This window comes from Pseudopipra pipra, chromosome 5 (assembly GCF_036250125.1).
Source record: "Pseudopipra pipra isolate bDixPip1 chromosome 5, bDixPip1.hap1, whole genome shotgun sequence".
In the NCBI taxonomy this organism is placed as follows: domain Eukaryota; kingdom Metazoa; phylum Chordata; class Aves; order Passeriformes; family Pipridae; genus Pseudopipra; species Pseudopipra pipra.
The window spans coordinates 42,706,262-42,727,822 of record NC_087553.1 but is presented as its reverse complement, the minus strand read 5'-3'; the positions used below and the strand labels follow the sequence as shown (position 1 = coordinate 42,727,822).

Below are 21,561 nucleotides of genomic sequence, written 5' to 3'. Positions count from 1 at the left end.
AGTGAGGAATTTTTTTCCACTTCTGTTTGAAATTTTCAATAATTTAAAACAATTCAATAGTTACGAAAAGTAAATAACTGTGCACTGAGAGGACAGTTGGAATTCAGTTGGATGTAAAGAGTATGATATCATTCGGGAGTAATGGCTGGAGTATAACAATTGTGCCATCCTCAGATTTTTGCAATTACAAATCTCAGTTATTTATCAGGATTGATTCCTTGCACTGCATGTTTTTCCTTACCAGTCCTAGCAACTGACTTTCAAATTTTTGTTTTTTGTTCGTGTTGCTTCTAATATGAATGATGCTTAGTGGCTGCAGAAACTCTCCTGAACTTTAGCCAAAGCTGCTGTCACGCAGATTTCATTATGATTAGTGCTTGAAATGGTTAAACCTTTCTAGTTGGTTCTTTTTTTCTAACATCAGTAATTTTGCCGAGTATCCTCTTAGAAGATTTCTTTGCCTTTCTAGTGTACTCAGATATGCTTACTTTACTGTTTTGAGGGTCATTCTGTATCTGATATTTTCATATTTCATCTGAAAACAAATGCTTTAAGTATTATAATTTTACCTATTTCAGTCTTCTCCAGTTTCTCCAAACAGATGCAACATAGATTTATAATGAAGTTGTTACAAGGCATTTTGCGCATTCTTTTACCTCACAAAGCTTTTCTGCATTTGCATGCTGGATTGTGCTGTCCTAGCAGGGAAGCTATAAATAGATTGTCTGATGCAGTGAGGCAGCTATGCCACAGTGGCCTTGGAAATCTCAGCTTTCACCTGTAACTCTGCATTCCCATTCCCACCGACCTCACTCTTGCAGTACCAGGATGCAAAAGGAACGTAAATGATTGATTGCTGCTGGTGGTGTCTAAAATCTGAGTGTATTAAATATGATGGAGCAATGAAGAATAGAGTAAGCTGTGAAGCTGCTCCTATAAAAAAGGGGTAGGGATGTAATAATTGCAGCTACTGCAGTACATTTGATTTTGGTTGTTTGCACAGGTGACTTTTAAATTGAAATTAGTAAATCTTTTAAATCCTTTCTTGTTCGCAGAAGTTAGTTTAACATTTTTAATCATTTTAAGTACTTGTATGTTTAAAGTACTATAGAGTACATGTTTACATTGTGAAAGATGTCTTATTTTCTTACAGTGTGAAAAATTCAAACTATTGTCTCCCATCATATACTGCATATAAGAATTATGATTATTCAGAGCCAGGAAGACACAATGAACAGCCAGGCCTGTGTGGCCTGAGTAACTTGGGGAATACATGTTTCATGAATTCAGCAATTCAGGTATGTACTTTAAAATAAAATCAGCTGGTCTTATTACTTGGAAACTAATATCTTGTTACGTTTTGCCGTGTTAAAAAAGTTGTAGAAAGAGATCTGTTAAGTAGCAGCATAAGATTAAAAGTGAGGAAATAATACTTCTATATTGGTACAGTATAAAAGTTGATTTATATAACTGCATTCATAGTGATCAATGTCAGAAAGATGTTTAACCAGCATTCTACATGAGTGAACCCTTAAGTGGGATTCTTTGTTTTTTGTAAGGATTGCCATGCATGTATGTCACAAAAAATACCTTTTCCTTTTGAGATGCACTTGGGTAGTGATCGTAGTGCCAAAAAAAGTGTCAGAAAGTGCGTTATTGGGCCTTTATTTCTGACTCATTATGTACTTTTAGTGCACAGGTTAGCATGCAGGAACCCTAGAAAATATTTTCCTTTAACCTTTCCTCTTTGAAGAGCTGCTATTTCATGGATGAGATATTTTACAGGAACGTGATAGCTTGTTTCTCTGCTGTGAATGCAAAAGAAATAGTAGTATACCTACTATTACTCTACCAAGATAAAAAAATCCTTAGTGTTTTAATTTTAAATGGAAGCTGAAGTTGTAGAATAGTTAAACCAGTGTTTAATTTGGTTTTGTTCAGTTCTGAAACTCATATTTTGTCATCAGAGCAGTCATGTCAAAAAACTGTAAAGCATATTTAAGTTCTTGTTCACGTATTTTCCTGCCGACTGTAAAAACAGTAGATCTTAACCAAGCATTCTTCAAAGTTGTTATCCTGCTTTGTCATCACAAGGGTTACTGCTTATGTTTGTGATTTCTTTGGGTAAAATTAAAAAAATAAAACAACAAAAGGCAAATGTCGCATTCGTTCTTTAGACTGTTCAGGTAAAAAAGAAATTTCAGGTGCTTTGTAAGCTAAGTTTATGAAGTTATTGAAGTTTGTTCAAAAGAAGAAATATTTCAGAGTTTCGTAGTCTGTGTAGATTTTTCTATCCCTTCTTTGTGTTGAGAATCAGTGAATAATTTGGCTCCACTCCTGTGTAGCCTTAGGTAGCTGCAGAGAGCCATGAGCTTTCCCCTTAGTCTTGACTTCCTCAGGGTTGAACTAATGCATACAGCTCTCAGCCTTTCCTTGCGTATTGTTCTCCTGCCCCCTGACCCTCCTCTGTTGGTGACCCCTCCTCTGCTCTTTCTTACACTGGGGAGCCCTAAACAGGATAGTGCTCCAGCAGCAGTCTCTCAAGTTCCAAATAGAGAGGAAGACTTGCTTCCAGTTGCATCTGACTACAGCTGCTAATACAACCCAGCTTGCACCTGGACACCTTTCCCACGGAAATGGGGTGGGGTATGGTGAACAGCTGGATCACATTTACACAGAAAAGGACCACTGGGTCATATAATGCAAAGCTGCTTTCTAGCCAGTCAGCCCCCAGCCTGTTAGTGATATAGGGTTATTCCATACTTATTGACATAAGGCATCCATAAAATTGAATTTATTCTTGTTTCTAAAAATGTTTTCATGAGGATATTTGAAGAGAAATTGAACAGTGCATTAACTAATTAATTTTCTTTTTATCGTATTACACAAAAGATGGGTAAACTGAAAGGGGAAAGGACACACATTTTGCAGTGTCCGTTCTAAATAAAAATGCTATGTGTAATGTCCCTCGATTACTGTATTGTGTCATTATGCTATTGTAAAGAAAAAGAATATGGTTTTGTCTAGTGTATCAACCAGAATTATCTTTTAAAAGTCGAATTCAAAAAATATTCTTAGTACATAGTGATTCTTTTTTTAAGATGCTACATTGTTCATGAGGCTATACTGATTAAAAACAAGGATAATTTTAATTACTTATGCAAACTTTTGTTAAATTGGTATGCATGAATTTGCATATATGTAGATTCAAAAGTAACCTTTTAGATGAGAATTCTAGGCATGGGTTATTGCCTTTAGGAATGTTATACAGTGAAACAAACTTGTTACAGGTAACATCAATATCCCACTGTCTTAAAAGGATTTAATTCTGAGGTCAGTATTTTAGATTATATCAGCTTTGGCTTCATTGCTTTTCAGTTATATCTAGAGAATCAAATGTTCAAATAAGTTCTGAGAAACTGTAGCATAAATTAATAAATAGAATTTTGCTGACTCACAAGACAGTGCTCTGGGTAAGAAAATTAGGTGTATTGAGCAGTGCAGCTCTTAATTTGGCTTGGTACCTTTAATATGTCTTTGAAGGTGTGTTTTTTCAAATGCATTATTTGGCAGCCTTCTTAGCAAGGAAATGTGAAGTATCTTTCAGTTTCACCTACTGTGAGTTTAATGTTATCTAAGAAATCTATAGAAGTGCCTTTTAGAGAAAGTATGATGTGTTCTTAACACACTAAGGTCTCGCAGACTGCATTCTTACTCTTCCTACTACTGTCTTTTTTCAGGCAGCAATACAAACTGGAGTAGGGGGTTAGACTGAATGGGAAGCAACTCGGCAGAGAAGCGCCCAGGGTCCTGCTGGACAGAAAGTTGACCATGAACCAGTAGGGTATTCCTGTGGCCAAGGCAGCCAGCAGCATCCTGGGCTGGATTGAGAAGAGTATTGCCAGCAGGCTGAGAGAGGTGATCCTTCCCCTTCACTCAGCGCTGGAGAGACACACCCAGAGTTCTAGGTTCACTTCTGGACTCCACAGAGAGATAGGGTTATACTGGAATCCAGTGAGAGGCCACAAAGGTGATCAAGGATTGCAGCATCTAACCTACATGAAGAGAGAGAGATCTGGGGCTATTCAGCCTTCCCTCACTTCGCTTTTAAAGATACAGTCAAAAAAATATAGAGTGCTTGCCCAGCGCAGGGTGGCTGTACCTTGGAGGCAGGTAACTGCAGGATGGAGATGCGCGCTAATATTACAGTTAGGCTTTAATGAATCAAGTTCATCTGAGGAGAGGACATCTCCTATCTCCCTTGGTTGACAGGTGCTATGTGGTTTTATCAGCTGCAAAGTACCATCAAGTTCCCCTCCCTACAAAGATTTCTACAGAGCCTGGCTGTCTCCACTCCACTCCACTCACTGTTCCACCCTCCAGTAAGGATTGTGTTGCCTTACTGTTGTGGGGGGGTATCATTATGGAGCATGCCAACTGCATTCCATCCAGGAAGTAGCTGCTGCATTTTACCCTATGATTTCCATACTGTTATAACTTCTGTTAGGTTGTGAATATAACTTCTCAGTTTCCTTTAATTTTTACCCCCAGCCATCTTCCCACAGGTGTATCTCTTCACAGTTATGCCAACACAGGATTGTCTGTCAGGAAAAATCTGTTTTCTTTAAACAAAATAGTTTACTGTAGAGTATTGGACCCTGAAATAGTTTCAATTCCATCAATGTTCCCAAAGCTCTGCTTTGATCTCTTCCATTCATTTGGTGCTGGGTATAATCAATATAGCTTCCTGCAACTGAAGCAAAGTTTAGTTTATCCACTTTCCAGCTGGTCACCATTTTTCTCAGATCTCTGTCCTTTCCAAAGAGCATTGAGGGTACTGAATGTTCACATAAGAGCCATTTCTGCTTCAGAAACCGCTGCATTTCTCAGACAGCTGCTCGTTGGTCTTCTCTCATGTACAGTGAAGGTGGTTTACATCAGAACTGTTATCAGTGTTCCTTGAGGAAGAGGGGCAGTTCCTTACACAGTGTGACCTCCCAAGTCTGTCAAACTTGCCTGAAGGTTCTTGCCCTGTAACCATACTAGGTAGAAATGTGGTAATCCTGGCAGTGTCTTAAATTTTGTTGCAAGTTTTTAATAGTTCTTCGATCTCTAGGGAAGGTTAGCTTACCCCTTTATCTAAGTGATTATTGTAGAGATCTTTGCCCTTCCAAGTAAGGGCTTTCAGTGTTAAAAAAGCTCAAGACAACTGGAGGAGAGATGATGAAGAGATGGGCAAGATCCTCTGTGGTACCACAAACAGCTGCAAGCTGATTAGGAGTAGGGCCAAAAAGGTTAAGATACCACTGTATTTTTTCCAAGTGCTGTTTTTTTATTACTGTTCCTTATTTTTAAAAAAGCAATCATTCAATATTATTTCTTATTTTGGTTGTATTGGAACTTTTGTGTAGATTTTTTGAGGGGGGTATTATTCCACGTATCTAATTTTATTTTACTTCAGTGCTAACATCTAAGGCTTGATTTTTATTAATAAAGCCTAAATGTCTGCCTTTGCAGATCTGAGTGTGAAATAAAACAGGAAAGACAAAAGGGAGCTTCTGGACTTTATGAAAATATGTAATTATGAATGCTTGAACCCATATCAAGCAAAATAAAAGTATTTGGCAAGTAGAGGTTTCATTCACATTGTGCATGTACATAGCTATATTCTAGACCGAAAAAAAAAAATTCAGTAAAATGAGTTTCATTAGGCATTGTTGTGCTGCCCCCTGTGGATGTTTTTGAAGTATTACTTGTGCTATTTTGGTGGGATACTGGAGATCAGAGCTCTGTAAAAAATTTTTTTTCTTTTGCAGTGAAAACCTGAGAGTCCCAAAATTTTCCTTTTGTGATTCAAAAGTAGGAGAAGAAAGTAAATGTTTTTCTTAAAAATACTCTCTTTTTCCAACATTTTGTTTTTATCTTTTTTCAGTCAGTGTGATTATGACGACTTCTGAATAGCAGCTGTTAAGAGCTTTGCAATGGGGTATTTCAGCAGTTTTATTTCTTATGGCTGAAAGTTTATCTGGACCAAAGATAACATCTTTCAGTGATACCTGAACTGATTAAGTTTTTGGTGCTCTGTTTCAGTCATAGGCATATGGAGTCTTGATTAAGGAATGTATTAACTGAGGACTTTTTTCCATGTCTGATACCAAACAGACAAAAGTAGGATAGGCATGTGTAAAGTAAATCACTTTTTCTCCTATAACTTGGGTCTTTCTTTCAGTTCATCAGCTCTTGGGCTTTTATTAGAAGGCTGAAATCTGAAATTTCATTGTCCCTTTCCTAAAATTTTTATTAAGTAGCACCTGAAGCTGAAGAACCAGGATACTTAGAGGAATATTCAATTTTTAGCTCAATTTAATGATCTTAGTGTCTCCTTCTAATTTCCCCAGTTCACTGGCATGATAGCTAGTGATTTTTTCTTTACTTTGGAATTTTATTTTTATCATTATTATATAATATTATATATGGGATATGAAGAAATGTTTCCTTGTTCCCTTAGGATTATAGGATGATTCGTGGAACTTCAGGAGGTTTCTGATGCAACCTCCTACTCAAAGGAAGGTTGGCTCTGAGGTCAGAACAGGTTGCCCAGGGCTTTATCCAGTTGGATCTTGAAAACCTCCAAGAAGGTAGAGCCTCTCAGCTCCACTGCTTAACTGTTCTTAGAGTGAAAACTTTTTTCCCTATATTCTTAACCTCTCATGTTTCAACTGATGCCCGTTGTTTAATTTCCTCCTACTATGTACCACCATGAAGAGCCTGGTTCCATCTTCTCCTTAACTTCCCTCTGGGTACGAGAAGGCTGCTCTTGAGTGTCCCTGAAACAGTCTTTTCTGCATCAGGCTGAACAAGCCCTGATGCTTCAGCCTTTTCCCACAGGACAAGTGCTTCTAGGCCATTGCCTGTCTTGGTGGCCCTCTTTCTTCATTAATTTTTTTCTTTTTATCAATTCCGTCCTTGCAAACTCTTATTTCAGAATTATCCCATACTTAAATTACAGGTATTTAGAAAAGTGTATTTCCCCCTCTATGAAGGTTTCATAGGACAGATAGACCTGCTAACATGATCATAGTCTAGCACTGGAATTACAGTATTCCAGTGAGACTACAACATTGAGATATATGTATATGTGTGTGTTTATATATGTGGCACTAAAAATAACAGTTATTTATTGTTCATTTTCCTGTGCATTCTAATAGCTTTTTTAAAGTTACTAATATATAACATGGAACTATAATTTCTGTGTTAATCTTTTTTATGCTGAAGACTGATACTCTCTCCTGTGGTTTGTCTCATAATTGGTCTTGGAGTTTTTACATTCTGTCCCGTATTTTCCATGATCTTTTCACTGAATGACCAGTTTGGATTCAGAGACTAAAAACTTTATAGACATACAGTTGGTTAAAGAAAACTTGTGGAGACTGCAGTACCTGAAATGAAGTGCCATTCTGTTACCTCTTTAGTTCACAGTTTTCCATAGTTTTACCATATTTGATTTGCCTTTTTGCTTTCTGTTATTCTTCATCTGTTGATATACTGTTAGTTTACTTATGTCTGTGTTTTGAAACAAACAAAAAACCCCAAGCCACTAGATTGAATAGGGCACTAAATCTGATGACTTTGCAGTCTAGTAGATGGTCTTGGTTCTAATGTCTTTTGGTTTGGGGTTTTTTTTTTGTTTGGTTGGGTAGGGGTGGGGTTTAAATTGATGCTTTCCTAAGGCTTCCTTGATAAACTACAACATATCACATCGTGAGAAAATAAGAATGGAGGCTTCCTTTCAGATTGGTTTCTGGATGCTCTTTTTCCTATGACTTTAGTCATGTTCTTAAGTAATTCTCTGTTGTCAGACTTTTCGAGAAGTAAACATGTTTGTAATCATTTAGCTTTGTCAGTTAGGCTGAAAAGATGGGTGGGTGTGTGGCCAACTCTATTAGTTCCTTTAGCAGCTACATTTCTAAAAGTTGTGGTATCTGATAGTTTAGAAAATACATCAGGTTTGTATCTCAGAAATTCCTGTGTTCAAGTAGCCACTCCAGAACTACCATCAGTGTTATCTTATGTTGTCATGTGGAAATTGTTACAAGAAAAACAGAAATTATCTGTAATAATCTTCCTGACATAGACATACAAATATTAATTTATATTCTGAGAAAGTGACAAAACCAGTTTATCTGGTGAAGACTAGAAAAAGATAAATTAGTGTTTCGGTGAAAAATACACTCTCAGCACATTGTGTAGTGACTAAGAACCTATAGAAAAATATACTGGTTTTGCATTATTTACTTCCTTATGTTGGACATTTCTCACACTAACCTGATCAGTAGAACTGATTTCATCTCCTAAACCAGCCCAAAAATAATCCAGAAGACAAAGGAGGAGAAAAAAATAGTGAGATGAATGTTTCTTGTGCAGTCAGATGAGAATCAGCAGAGAAGGGGCAGGACTTCTTTGGGCAGTAGGATTTATCGCATCGCTCAAATTGAACGTGCAATTTTACCTGAAGTGTAGTTTTATTTGTAGACAGTTCTTGTTTCTGGTCATCTGGTGATACTTGGTAGTCCATCCATGCATTTCGGTTGGTGCTGAAGATAATGTTTTGAAAATTCTAACCACTTATGTATGGATGTGAGAGACCAAGCATTTCTCCTCATAGCTTCATGGGTCAGTTTAGAATTGACAACACACATCTGTGAGGTAGGGGTGCTTGGCATTACCACTACTAGCAATAAAAGCTCTTTGCCGTGTAGCAAGTGAAAAAAAAGCTTTCTTCAACCCTCGGTGTCCAAAAGCACCTGTAATACCAGGAATTTTTTGCAGTGTTGACAGCTCATGAAAACTTTAGGTGAGGAGGAAGAGAAAGAAAGGAGTTCAATATAGGCATGAAACTCAGCTCTCTACATCATTTGACTGGTTTTGCTGTGTAACATTTCACAGGTATGATAGGCAGACAGGAATAACTTTTTTTGCCCCACTCAAAAAAATTTTAATTCTTCCAATCTGATTGTTGTACATATGCAGTAGCTTTGTAGAGTATGTGAAGCTAAAATTTTTGTTCTTACCCTTGTTTACAGAGAGGAGAAGAGATTGATGAAATATTTTACCTTTCTTGAAATGTTTGATACAGGAAAGAATGCAGAAAAGCTTATAATATTTAATGAAGAGACTTTGCTAAATATATATGCTAAGGCATGGCATGGGGATCATTTCTGAGTGATGGAAAAGTTCGTGTTGAAAGAAGTGTGAAGAGTAGTGCACAGAAATTCAAAGTGGTTTCCTGAAATTGTAAACCATACTTCAGTGGTTACATCCTGCTATCTCCAAGTGCTGGCAGAAGAGACAAACTGGTACAGAGGATAAGTGGTTAGCTCAATCTAAAACAAGGTCCTTGACTTCCTTGAACTAATTTCAGCTCTAAACAGCATCACAAAATTTATAAGAGCGTAGGAAGGTCTGCACCATTTCTAATTCAAAGACTAGCCCATAGCCATAGGCATAGCCATAGAAGAAAAGGAATAGGGCAAGCATCCTCACCTTCCCTTCTCTCCCCTCCCACCCCTGCCAAAAACAAATCCTCTTTTCACATGTTTGTTGGAATGTGGAATAATTTGAATTAGTAAGCCCTGTTGGCTGTCTCTTCCAAGCACCTATGCAGTTTCGTCTTTGTGCATCTCTTAACAACTTTCAGCAAGGAGTCTTATAAAGCTACCAGTCATGTCTCAAGAACTACCTTCTTTTGTTTTAAATCTTGATACCAACTGTGCTGTCATGGTGTGGTTGACTGGACTCATGTTTAATAAATTTTGAGGTAAATCTTTTGACAAATATTATCTGTGCATAAGTTGCAACTAGTCTTAGTTTAAAATTATTATTTGTTTCTGGAAAAGATTGATTAGGGTTTTTTCTCCCCTTCCTTGCAGGTACTAGACATTACAGTTTAATCATGGCTGCCTTAACAAAATTCAAACATTCTTTGTTTAGAACTAATTCAAATCACTGTTCTAAAGAGTCTGTATTTCTATTTGCAGTGTCTGAGCAACACACCTCCTCTTACAGAGTACTTCCTCAATGATAAATACCAAGAAGAGCTGAATTTTGACAATCCTTTAGGAATGCGAGGTGAAATAGCAAAATCTTATGCCGAGCTTATCAAGCAAATGTGGTCAGGAAAATACAGCTACGTTACCCCAAGAGCATTTAAGGTCAGTAGGGAATTTAAAGTGAAGGTACATTGTCAATTTTGGATTTGTACTTTTAAGTATACAAAACATATAGAAATACGCAAGAATTTGAAGTAATGTTTATCAGTTTGCAGTCCATTCATTTAACTGTTAAAACACTTGGATGTATATTTAAATAAATGTCACCTGCCCTTGTGCTTTGGTCTTTCAGAATTGGTTTTGACTCCTGTCTCCATTGAAAAGCTTCTCTGTTTTAAGTTTTACCTTTTCAACATGCTGCTGTAGCATCTCAGAAGTATCTATTTTTTCTAACAATAAAGGTACTGGAAGTATTTGTATTTAATTTTTAGACACAAGTGGGAAGGTTTGCACCACAGTTTTCTGGTTATCAGCAACAAGATTGTCAAGAGCTACTGGCTTTTCTCTTGGATGGATTACATGAGGATTTGAATAGAATTAGGAAAAAGCCTTACATTCAGTTAAAGGATGCAGATGGGAGACCAGACAAGGTAGGGTTTTTGGTGTTGATCATCTTAATTTTAGTCAAGGCTATATGTTCTACGTGATTGTGCACTGAAAGGTTGGGACACTGATCATGTGGGGTTTTTTTCTGGGAGAGATTTCAGAAAATAAGACCATAAAATAGGGAGTTTGTTCAAGAACATGTGTAAATTTCTGTTTATTTGTAAGATAACTGGGGGATGGGAGGATGGTGTGGCTTTTTTAAGACTTCATTCAGACTTGTTTTTCAGTTCAGTGCTAAGTTCAGTTAGAAAAACAATTTCCATTCTGTTGTTCTTTTATTCTTATATCTATGCAGAATTCTGTGATCCTGATAGTAGTAACATACCTTACAGGGTCCTTGGGAGTGAGATTTCTATGTTTAGGTGGTTACTGAAAGTTTTCTATCAAGTACTTTTACTAATAATTCTCACTACTACTTTGTCGTAACCCAGATCACGCTTTACTTACAGGTGGTTGCTGAAGAAGCCTGGGAAAACCATTTAAAGAGAAATGATTCCATCATTGTAGATATATTCCATGGCCTTTTTAAATCCACCCTAGTTTGTCCTGAATGTGCTAAGATATCTGTAACCTTTGATCCCTTTTGTTACTTGACACTTCCATTACCCATGAAAAAAGAACGCACTTTGGAAGTTTATTTAGTTAGAATGGATCCACTGGCAAAGCCTATGCAGGTAAGTGGCTTAATTCATATAGTAACACCCTGATTCATGTGACATTAGCAGTGAACCACGAGTTCCTTTACATGATGTAAATTTATAAGTACAACAAGCAAATCCAATAAGTTTTGGGTTCTGGTATGAATTCTGAAGTTCCACTTAGGAAACCTGAGGTAAACTATACACACCTTCTTATATTTCTATCAGTTTCAAGGAAGAATTGGTAATTTCATTGTGGTTATGATAATAAGGCTTCTTAATCTTTAAAATGTATGCTGACATAATTTTTTATTTGAGTGTTGCTCTAGTGAATTTGTATGGTTATAAAAAGTATTTATACACTTAATCTAGTCTTAATTTCTTGGTTCCTTAATCACCAAAGCCAAATATTCATAATAAGTGTATATTCATAATTAGGTAGTCCTGAATTCTTCTGTACTCTCACCTGATTGTCAAAAGAAAAAACTCCAGATGAGATTTCTTTGTGAAGAGTACCTCTACTGCCATTTTTTTAGGAATGATAGTACTATACACCTTATAATGGCATGAAAAAATGTAGATAAGGTTATCATAACCAAGTCGTGATTAAATGGTTCTAGCTGTACCTTATGGAATAAGTGAGGTTGGGTGAAATAAATAAGACACAGGCAGTTAGATAGATTCCAAAAAGGCTTAACACTTGAAATGAAAGTACCATAAGAAGGAAAGTAGGGGGGAAAGGGAGTGTTCTCAAAGGCAGTGTGAATTAGGGAAGTCAAAGATAAAGGGACATGTATTAACTAATGGCAGATGAGCCTGCTAGAAATTTAATTAATTGTGAAAACATGTTTGCACAGGGGACACACACAGTAGTTGAAGATGACTTATATGACCTGAGAGGGTTATGCAGGAGTAATAGAGTTTGGGAAGGGTACAAGTTCAGTAGAGTTTTTTTGAGTCTAAATAACTGTAAAACTTAAAGACATAACAAACACATGCTATAGTTGGCAATTAATTATAAAGTTATAATACATTATTTCTAATTAATCCTTTCTTTACTATGCAAATAACAGATAAGAGTCCTGTGTGGAATTCAGACTGTTAATCATCAGGTTCTCTTTCTCCCTGTGAAATTAGAATTCATTGCCTGCCATTGCTTTTTTTTTTCCCCAGTCATGCATATTACTTAAATGGTGAAATAAGTAGGTGCTGTTGAAATACAAATCTGACTAATTGGTGCCGTTAGTCTTCTTAGGGAGAAAATAAAATAACATTCAAATCAGCATCATATAAACTAACAAATGGCGTATTCAGAGTGTGTATGTTTGTAGAGTAAAGTTGTGCAGGTAGCTACTACGTTTTCAGCAGCTTTTGGAATTCGATTTAGTTCATTTACATGCTTCACACTGTAAGTTCAAGAATATGAAAGAAGTATGTGAAATATGCTGCACATGCGATAAGTTGTTTAGGTTTGTTCCTCATGTATATTTGTTCTCTTAAAAAATTAAAATTATATTTTACTTTTTAGTACAAAGTAGTTGTTCCCAAAATTGGAAATATATTGGATCTTTGCACAGCATTGTCGGCTTTGTCTGGTGTTGCTGCAGATAAGGTAGGAGTGATCTCTTATATGAAGCACAACAATGAACAGTTTAATGCACATTAACCTGATTTAATGATGTATGCTCCGTTTTCTTTTTAGATGATTGTTACTGATATATACAATCACAGGTTCCACAGGATATTTGGCATGGATGAAAATCTAAGTAGTATTATGGAACGTGATGACATTTATGTGTAAGTACATAAGTACGTAAGTACATTTATGTGTAAGACAGTCATGCTTCACGTCTCCTTGCAGTTTGTTTAGTTATCTGCAAAAGATTAAAACCTAGACATCAGGTAAAGATGAAACTGGGAGGGGGTATTATTTTTTTATTTTTCCCCCCTTTGCACCCTTTTACATGACCATTGTTCTTTGTATTTCTGATTGTTTTTCTTTTAGATTTGAAATTGCTATCAATAGAACCGAAGATACGGAACAAGTTATAATTCCTGTTTGTTTAAGGGAAAAGTGCAGGCACACTAGCTATAGCCATAGTGGTTCTTTACTGTTTGGTCAACCTTTTCTCATAGCAGTGCCTAGAAACAATACTGAAGATAAACTCTATAACCTGCTGCTGCTAAGAATGTGGTAAGGTTATTGTTTAACAAAAAATACGTTTATTAAGAGTAATGCTAATCATTGGAATCAGTAGGCACTTATTTTTACATGCATTTCTAACAAACTGATTAGATCTGAGTACTTTGTCTTTTATTTGCATTCTGTTAAATTTATTAAATCTAAAATTTTAGCCCCTTGAGATATGAACTGGTATGGATTTCAATTTGATTTCTTGTTAGCATGACCTCATCCCAAAAGTATTTGAGATGACAATAGAGAGTTCGTCTGTATTGTCAGTTTAAGATAAATAATTCTGTTGTATGCTTAGCTGTTCATTAGGAGTTGGTAAAATGGAAATGTTTTCCAATTATTCTGTTATGGTCATACCTCCTGTATCTACTGTACAAGTTTATATACTAATTTATGTTGTAAAAGTACATGGTAGACACTTTCTGAAACTAGACTGGAATTAGTGTCATTATGTGGAAGAAATTGGAATCATGAAAATTCCAGTTTAAATTTAAATTCATTTTCTGTTGATGTAACTTTCTCTGTAATTGAATCCTTATAAATTTTTTTGTGTAAAAAAATACGGTTAATGAACAGTTAAAGAAATGACTTCTGGACAAAGAGAGACTGATCCCAAAAATCAAGTTGTTTAAAATAAGTAGCTGCCAAAAATGTAAGATCATATAGGAGTGGGTTTTCAGATGTGCCTGTAACAGTAGACATGTTTGGCAATAAAACTGTTAATTTGGAATAAATCAGAAAGAAGTGCAGAAATGCAGTACATTAGAAAGAATTTGCTTTAACAATTTAATGACTTGGTTTGAACAAAGTAAATATTTAAAAATCCATTGCTTCTAACTGTTTCTTTCACTTGTTGTATTCAGCCGATATGTAAAAACATGTACTGAAAGTGAAGATACTGAAGGATCTCTGCATTGTTGTAAGGACCATGGTATCAATGGTAATGGCCCAAATGGAATACATGAAGAAGGATCTCCAAGTAAGACTGGAATATCTAAACCTGCTTAGTATTTTGGGTTCAATTTGAAACAGAAGTTAACTCTAACGTCTTTCAATTATTGTCATTCTGCCTCATTTTTTGCTTTTTATTCTTCTGATTGCTTCAGGTGAAATGGAAACAGATGAGCAAGATGATGAATCCAGCCAGGATCAGGAACTTCCTTCAGAGAATGAAAACAGCCAGTCAGAAGATTCCGTTGGAGGTGACAATGACTCTGAAAATGGATTATGTACTGAGGATACTTGCAAAGGTCAACCACTCACGGGACACAAAAAGCGATTGTTTACATTCCAGTTCAATAATTTAGGCAATACTGACATAAACTACATCAAAGATGATACCAGGCATATTAGATTTGATGATAGGCAACCTAGGCTTGATGGTAAGTCATGGGGAACGGGTTGGGCAACATTTGATTCTGATGCTCTTTTCTGACTCCATTTCTGTGTTTCATTTTCTCTGTGTGATATTTGATATATCTTTTTTTTCAATTGTGAATTCTGTATGAATAATTGATTTGTTATTGAGATTGACTCTTAGAAGTGCAGAATTTTTGTGTGCTTCAGTTTTTCATCTTAAATTCATGATAGCGTTGTTTTATTCATTTTGAAGGATGTTTGCCCAAAGTTAATCCAGTTTCACGTAAAGCAAGAAATAATATTAAGAGAAAATATTTTTTTTAATCTTAGAAAGATCTTTCCTTGCTTTGGATTGGGATCCTGAGTTGAAGAAGAGATATTTTGATGATAGTGCAGCAGAGGTAAGCTGTTTATGTTGCTCCCCTTTCCAGCACAAATAAAACTTAAATGTAAAAAATACAGTTTAATTAATGTGACATGAGACATTGTAAGTCTTCACAAGAAGAAGCTAACATGTCTTTTTTTATGTTACTCTTAGTAAATATGTTGTCATAAATAAACTTCATATACACATCCAAGTAATTAGCAAATCTGAGGCTTACAAACTTGGAAGTAAATCTGAAGCTATGAAAACTTTTTGCTTGAATGGTTTCTAATCAGTTTTTCCATATATAGGAGCTTTGTAGTTACTGTTTAGTAAGACGACATCACTAAAATGAGTTTTGTTTCATTTGTTCTCTTAACTCAAGAAATACTTCTCTTTAGGATTTTGAAAAACATGAAAGTGTGGAATATAAACCTCCCAAAAAACCTTTTGTGAAATTAAAAGATTGCATTGAGCTGTTCACAACAAAGGAGAAACTAGGTGCTGAAGATCCATGGTAAGCGCAAAAGATGAAAAATTGTTAGTTCTGTGGTACGTCTCTCAAAGTATAATCAAAACCACACATGAACATTGAGATACCTAACTGATTCCTTAATGGTATTTTGAATCTTGTTATTTCAATCATAATTGAAGATTCTCAAAATGTTTTCTACTTTGATCCATTACTTAACTTAAATTTTTACCATGTGCAGAAGATCATGTTTGTAAGGGAAACAGTTAATGCATTGGAAATTAGGAGGAAGGGGTGATACAAAAGATATTCTAGTCTGTGAACTATGATGGACAGTGAATGAATAATATGACAAATTCAGTGCAGTGGTTTAAACAAATATTCCTTTCTGAGATGAGAGAGGTTGTTGCATACTATTCATTTTTTATGCAAATACATAACTTGCCTTGCATTGATCTCTGAAATAGGGATGTGCTTAAATGGTAGGTTTGTGGGATGGGGGATGTCTGTAGTCATTACAACCGCTCAAATTATTGTCCTAACTATTTGGTTTTGGCAGACAAAAATTGATTTTTGATTCATGGTTCTTTCAAATTATAATTTTGAATCATATCTGAATATTCAGAATAATAGTATGTTCCTGTAAGATCCTTTTTCTCCAGGAATTTTCTAGCAGATAAATTCTTCATCAACTTTGAGCTCAGAATTAAGTTTGAAAAGAGTGTCTGCCAATTTTTCTCTTGTAGATACCTAAAAGTTTTGGAGACCTTCAAACATTGTCACCAGAGATCCTCCTATATTTGTGCAGTGTAGGGAGCTAACTTAGAAAATCTCATTGTTTTTGTTGGGTTTGCTGGATTATACAACACTGAATAGACTATTTGAGATACCATATAACTCAGGTATGGTGAAGCACTTCCATTTTTGCAGCACATTTTAAGCAGATTATTTAAACTACAAAATAAAACTACTGCAGAAGTCAAGCAGCTGCTACTAGATACATTTCACCAAAGGTCATCAATCACATTTTTCTTCATTTGTTAGGTCTTCACACATCTAATCTACAAGAGCTCATCATCCTTAGTCCAGCACTATTTGTATTCTAGATATTCTAGGCCAGCTGGGAAAACAGATTTTGAATTACAGCCTGCCATTACAGTTCTCCTAATTTCTTTGTCTTTATCTGATGTTGCTATTTAAAGACATTTGTGCAGTCTTTTTACTTAGGGCTCGTCTCTTTTTCTTTCCCTTCCCTAGATTTTTACTTGTTAGATACCAAGGTGTAGAATATGCATAGACTACTTCACGGAAGAGTTGCTTCCATTCATTTTTCTTACTTATCTTCCTCCCTGAGCCTTAGTTCCTGAAAGATTCAAGTACACATTGTAGGGAACAGAAGTTTATAAGTCACAGCCTGTTTAGTACTTGGCTACTAAGAAGGGAAATTTTTTTAGTAGTCACTGTTGTCTGGTTTTAGGTGTAGGCGAGATGGGGTCAGAGACAGATGAATTTGGAAATTGAAACTTGAAAAAGTCAGTTATCTGTTATTTTTGGCTTTTCTTATAGTCAGTTTCAAGACCCTTCATCTTTTTTTTTTTTTTTTTTTATAAAATACAAGAAAGCCACATATAGGGAATCCTATAGAAGATGAGAATTCAATTTTGGGAGAGTGCTACTTTTGAGTTTAAAATGCTGTTGAGCTTCACTGTGATCACACTTGCACATTTTAAACTGGAAAAAATATCAATAGCATTAGTAACAAAAGAAAAAATGTGTGTGGTTGAGTTTTGCTCATTCAGTTCCTCCCGTGTTACTGACTTTCTCTGTAGTAATGTATTTTTAAATACATATGGATTACAGTTATCTAAAATTGATTTTTTTTTTTTCTTTTAGGTATTGTCCAAACTGTAAAGAACATCAGCAAGCTACTAAGAAGTTAGACTTGTGGTCACTGCCCCCTGTACTGGTAGTTCATCTAAAGCGCTTTTCCTACAGCAGATATATGAGGGACAAGTTGGATACATTGGTTGACTTTCCAATAAAGTAAGAAACCTAAACATTTTGATGCTAGAGGTGTAAAAGCATGACTAGGGCACATGTTTAATACAGCAGTTATGTAAAGTGGGTGTGGTTTCAGTTTCTATGTGTGTATCCAGTACACACTGATAACAAAATGCTTGTAGGTTAAAAATATGAACTTGGAAAAATAATAATAATAGATAAATGTGGAAGATTACTGGTTCCCCTTCCACTTCTCACAGAGTGAAAGAGACGCACTGTCAGAATAGTCTGGTGTATGTGGTTTTTTGTAGGGAATATAAGGTAAAGGGCTTGAAGACCACCAAAATGTAAAATGGTTAAAAGTAGTAACATGACTGAATTTTGGTTTGGTTTTAACAGTGACTTGGACATGTCAGAGTTCCTTATTAATCCTAATGCAGGGCCTTGCCGCTACAACTTGATTGCTGTCTCCAACCACTATGGAGGAATGGGAGGAGGACATTGTAAGTTGATTTCAAGTATCATCATTCTACATGTCACCTTTCTTTCTGTGTTGATTTTGATTTAAGTACTGATCACTTTGAATCAGTGGTGCTTTTTAATGATTTAGGGACAATTTTTTTTCATTGCCTTGAAATGCTTTCACAAGTACTCTGACACAAAAATCTATATGTAATGAGCTTTCAAGAAAAATGGTAGGTTCTTTTATACTTCTAGCTGTGCACACTGCGAAAAGAGAAAACATAAGAGCTCTGCAAGAGCTACTGTACTCTTACAACTGATTTTGCCTTGCTTGTCTATATTTTTGTTCATTGTGCAAGTCCTTGAAAGTAAAGAGAAAAAATGACTGAGGGATTTTATTTGGCTATCCTGTCTCAGTATACATTGTTTTTAGAAAGGTAATGTTAGTGGTTAAGCTCTCTTTGCTTAAAAAATAAAGTGTGAAAGGTGAGTCTAATAGTGATTATAGGTTTAAGTTAGTTAAATGTGAAGTATTTCACAGTAACAGAGTCTACCAAGTGATTGTATTACATCTATGAAGATGCAGAGCCCTAAGACATTGTATTTTTTTGTCCTAGATACTGCTTTTGCGAAAAATAAGGATGATGGTAAATGGTACTACTTTGATGACAGTAGTGTGTCCCCTGCATGTGAGGACCAAATAGTGGCAAGTACCTTTTGTGTTTCTAAAATTGGGATTGTTGATATCTTCTGCTTGAGGGAAGAAAAATGAAGAGTAAACAGTGAAACTTGCGTTAAATTTGTAGATAGTAGTTTGCGTTCTCTCGAAGGACAGTACAAACCAAAAATGGTTTGCTCCAACATGCAAAAAAAACTTAAGTGAAAGGTCTAGATTTCTTTGTAATTTTATGCTGTATACTTGGAAGCAAAGAAAAAAAAATTGTAACTCGGGTTGTAAATGTTTTGTTTGGAGCCTCGTGAACATATTACACTTTTTCTCTTTTACAGTCCAAAGCAGCGTATGTGCTTTTCTACCAGAGACAGGACACAATCAGTGGAACTGGCTTTTTCCCACTTGACCGGGAAACTAAACAAGGTGCTTCAGCTGCCACAGGCATCCCACTAGAAAGTGATGAAGACAGCAATGAAAATGATAATGATATAGAAAATGAAAATTGTATGCACACTAACTAATGGGAAGAACTAGAAGCCATAAAAGAGACTCTCTTACTGGGGATACAGATGGAAAGAGTGAAAATGCCCACCAAATTAAAAGTAAAAATCTGAGATGGGGAGTTTCAGATAACAGAATGTAAATCTTTATTACATTTTAACATGTGCAGTACTTGAAGTGAAACAATAAAAACTTAAACAGAAATTGTCTCTAATGCATTTACTGTCTCGTATTCACAAGGTATATATAGGAAATCACAAATAAACCCCTTTTAAGTTTCCGCTGCTGTTCTGATGAATTATGTTTTCTTTTGTTTTGGATGTGAGTTAATAACTAAAATATTAAATCTGTGGACTTCTGACATTTATTTTATAAGTATTGCAAGAATACTACTGCCAAGTCTAGTTTCTGGATGACTGTATAAATGTTCCTTAGCTGCCACACAGACTACAAGTAAAAATGTCATAAATAACTACAGTAGTAGTTTTTTTTGAAACAAAAAATTTTTGTTTCTCCCTATTTTTTTCTTAATTCGATCACAATAGAAGAAGTAGCTTGAAAAAGGTGTTTTAACCTTTTGTGTTATAGTGGAACATCCAGAATATTATGTTCATCTTACTGCTGCTGTGGAACAGGTTCTGGATTTCATGCTGCATTAACAAAAAGGTTTTCAATTAAATGTAAGTATTCATTGTTGCTTGTTGGAATCTACTCTGCAGACATAATTCCTGTTATCTTGCTTATAAGATATGCTTAATTTTAATCTGGTATCAGTCCAAAATTTAAAATTGTGCTGTAAGTTCTCTTTCCCCAGTTTTTGTAGTTTGACAGCTTGCAAACTACTCTGTATTAAGGTCAAAGTTAATAGTATTCTGTATCCATAGTAATGACTGTGTATCAGGCTTAGATGAGAATTTTTTCAGTATAACCTGCCTTTAAATTGTTAATTAACAAAATCACTTTAAAGGTAGACCTGTTAATTTTCTTTGTGTGTTCCTGATGGAATTCACCATGGCCTTACAGCATATCTGAAAAGGTAACTCATAAGAGAATTGGCATTTGCATGTTCAAGTCAGAACCTGTACAGTATATAAGGCATACAAACTCCGAATTGGATTTCAGTTAACTATCTTCAGGGGTCCAGGATGCCAAAATAAGTGTGACAGTTTGAAACATTTTTTGATTTGCTGCTTTCCCATTGATCTAGTTGGAAGAATGTATTGTTGATTTGTATACAATACTGCCTTTGAGAGGGGCTCTTAAGTGTGGGGGCACACGTCACATATCTACTACCTGGAGAATTGCTTTGTGTCCCACTGTTTAAACAATTTAAAAAAAGAAAAAAGCAAAAAGTATGATGTTCTTCACTTGAACTAATCAAATACAATAGGTTATAAATTGTGTATTGTAAATAAAAGTTCACTCTGTGAGTGCACATTTTGGTAAATTATTTATTTATGTTAGCATTAAAAAGTTTAAAAAATTGCATTTGACCAGGATATAAATGAGATATGTTGGACATGGCTTTGCTTTATACCTTGATATTAAAACTGGTGTTTCATCCTGGTATTTTAAAGCTGCTTTGAGGTTTGTTTTTTTTTTTAAATGTAAACTAACCTCCTGCATGACAGAGGTTAAAATTTTGTCTGCACTTGAGTTCACTTGGGTTTACATTTGAAATGCGCATGTTTATTTATACAGATTTCAATAAAGCTATTCAAGGCCTTATTTAGTGTTCCATTTTGTTACACGCTCTTTTCCCACACTGTGTCTGGATAATCTTTGTCTAAGACTTACATTCTCAATTACAAAATGGCTATGTAACGACTAACACAGAATAAGATTAATAATATTTCCAGACAATAGTATATAAAAAAGGGGGCTTGTCCTATCATTGGCTCTAAAAGTATTTAAAAGGCTGCAAAAACAGTGTATTGTCATAAATATTTTATTTTTAAAAGTAATACTGTAACAATAGTCAAATGGAAAGATACTAATTGTGAGATGGTTCGTGAAATGGGGGAATATATTTAAGACAGATAAACCAATATGGGGGAGATGATACAAGCTTTTGGCTTAAAACCTTGTAGCTAGGTATGGAATACAGTAACCTAGTACAAAGCTATTACCTAAATATTTATGAATTAAATGAGGATTATATGTGGAGTAGAGGAAGGAGTTC

At 35.4% G+C, this 21,561-nt stretch overlaps 1 protein-coding gene across 6 annotated transcripts in view; it reads left to right on the top strand.

Annotated features, from left to right (window-relative positions):
- The window catches only part of USP15 (ubiquitin specific peptidase 15), a 61,551-nt gene extending 40,444 nt beyond the window's left edge, over positions 1 to 21,107 (top strand). For 4 of the 6 annotated variants that reach the window (XM_064655805.1, XM_064655804.1, XM_064655803.1 and 1 more), the window contains 15 exons: positions 1,154 to 1,298; positions 10,038 to 10,211; positions 10,541 to 10,699; positions 11,165 to 11,389; positions 12,882 to 12,965; positions 13,056 to 13,150; positions 13,359 to 13,547; positions 14,411 to 14,526; positions 14,654 to 14,929; positions 15,237 to 15,307; positions 15,672 to 15,787; positions 17,636 to 17,785; positions 18,143 to 18,246; positions 18,823 to 18,911; positions 19,214 to 21,107. In XM_064655805.1, coding sequence (XP_064511875.1) covers positions 1,154 to 1,298; positions 10,038 to 10,211; positions 10,541 to 10,699; positions 11,165 to 11,389; positions 12,882 to 12,965; positions 13,056 to 13,150; positions 13,359 to 13,547; positions 14,411 to 14,526; positions 14,654 to 14,929; positions 15,237 to 15,307; positions 15,672 to 15,787; positions 17,636 to 17,785; positions 18,143 to 18,246; positions 18,823 to 18,911; positions 19,214 to 19,399 — 2,179 coding nt within the window. In that variant the 3' untranslated portion in view covers positions 19,400 to 21,107. Of the gene's footprint in view, positions 1 to 1,153; positions 1,299 to 3,740; positions 4,033 to 10,037; positions 10,212 to 10,540; positions 10,700 to 11,164; positions 11,390 to 12,881; positions 12,966 to 13,055; positions 13,151 to 13,358; positions 13,548 to 14,410; positions 14,527 to 14,653; positions 14,930 to 15,236; positions 15,308 to 15,655; positions 15,788 to 17,635; positions 17,786 to 18,142; positions 18,247 to 18,822; positions 18,912 to 19,213 lie in introns of those variants that run through there. The other 2 variants (XR_010430795.1, XM_064655807.1) reach the window with 2 other exon arrangements.
- Positions 21,108 to 21,561: the final 454 nt, after the last annotated feature.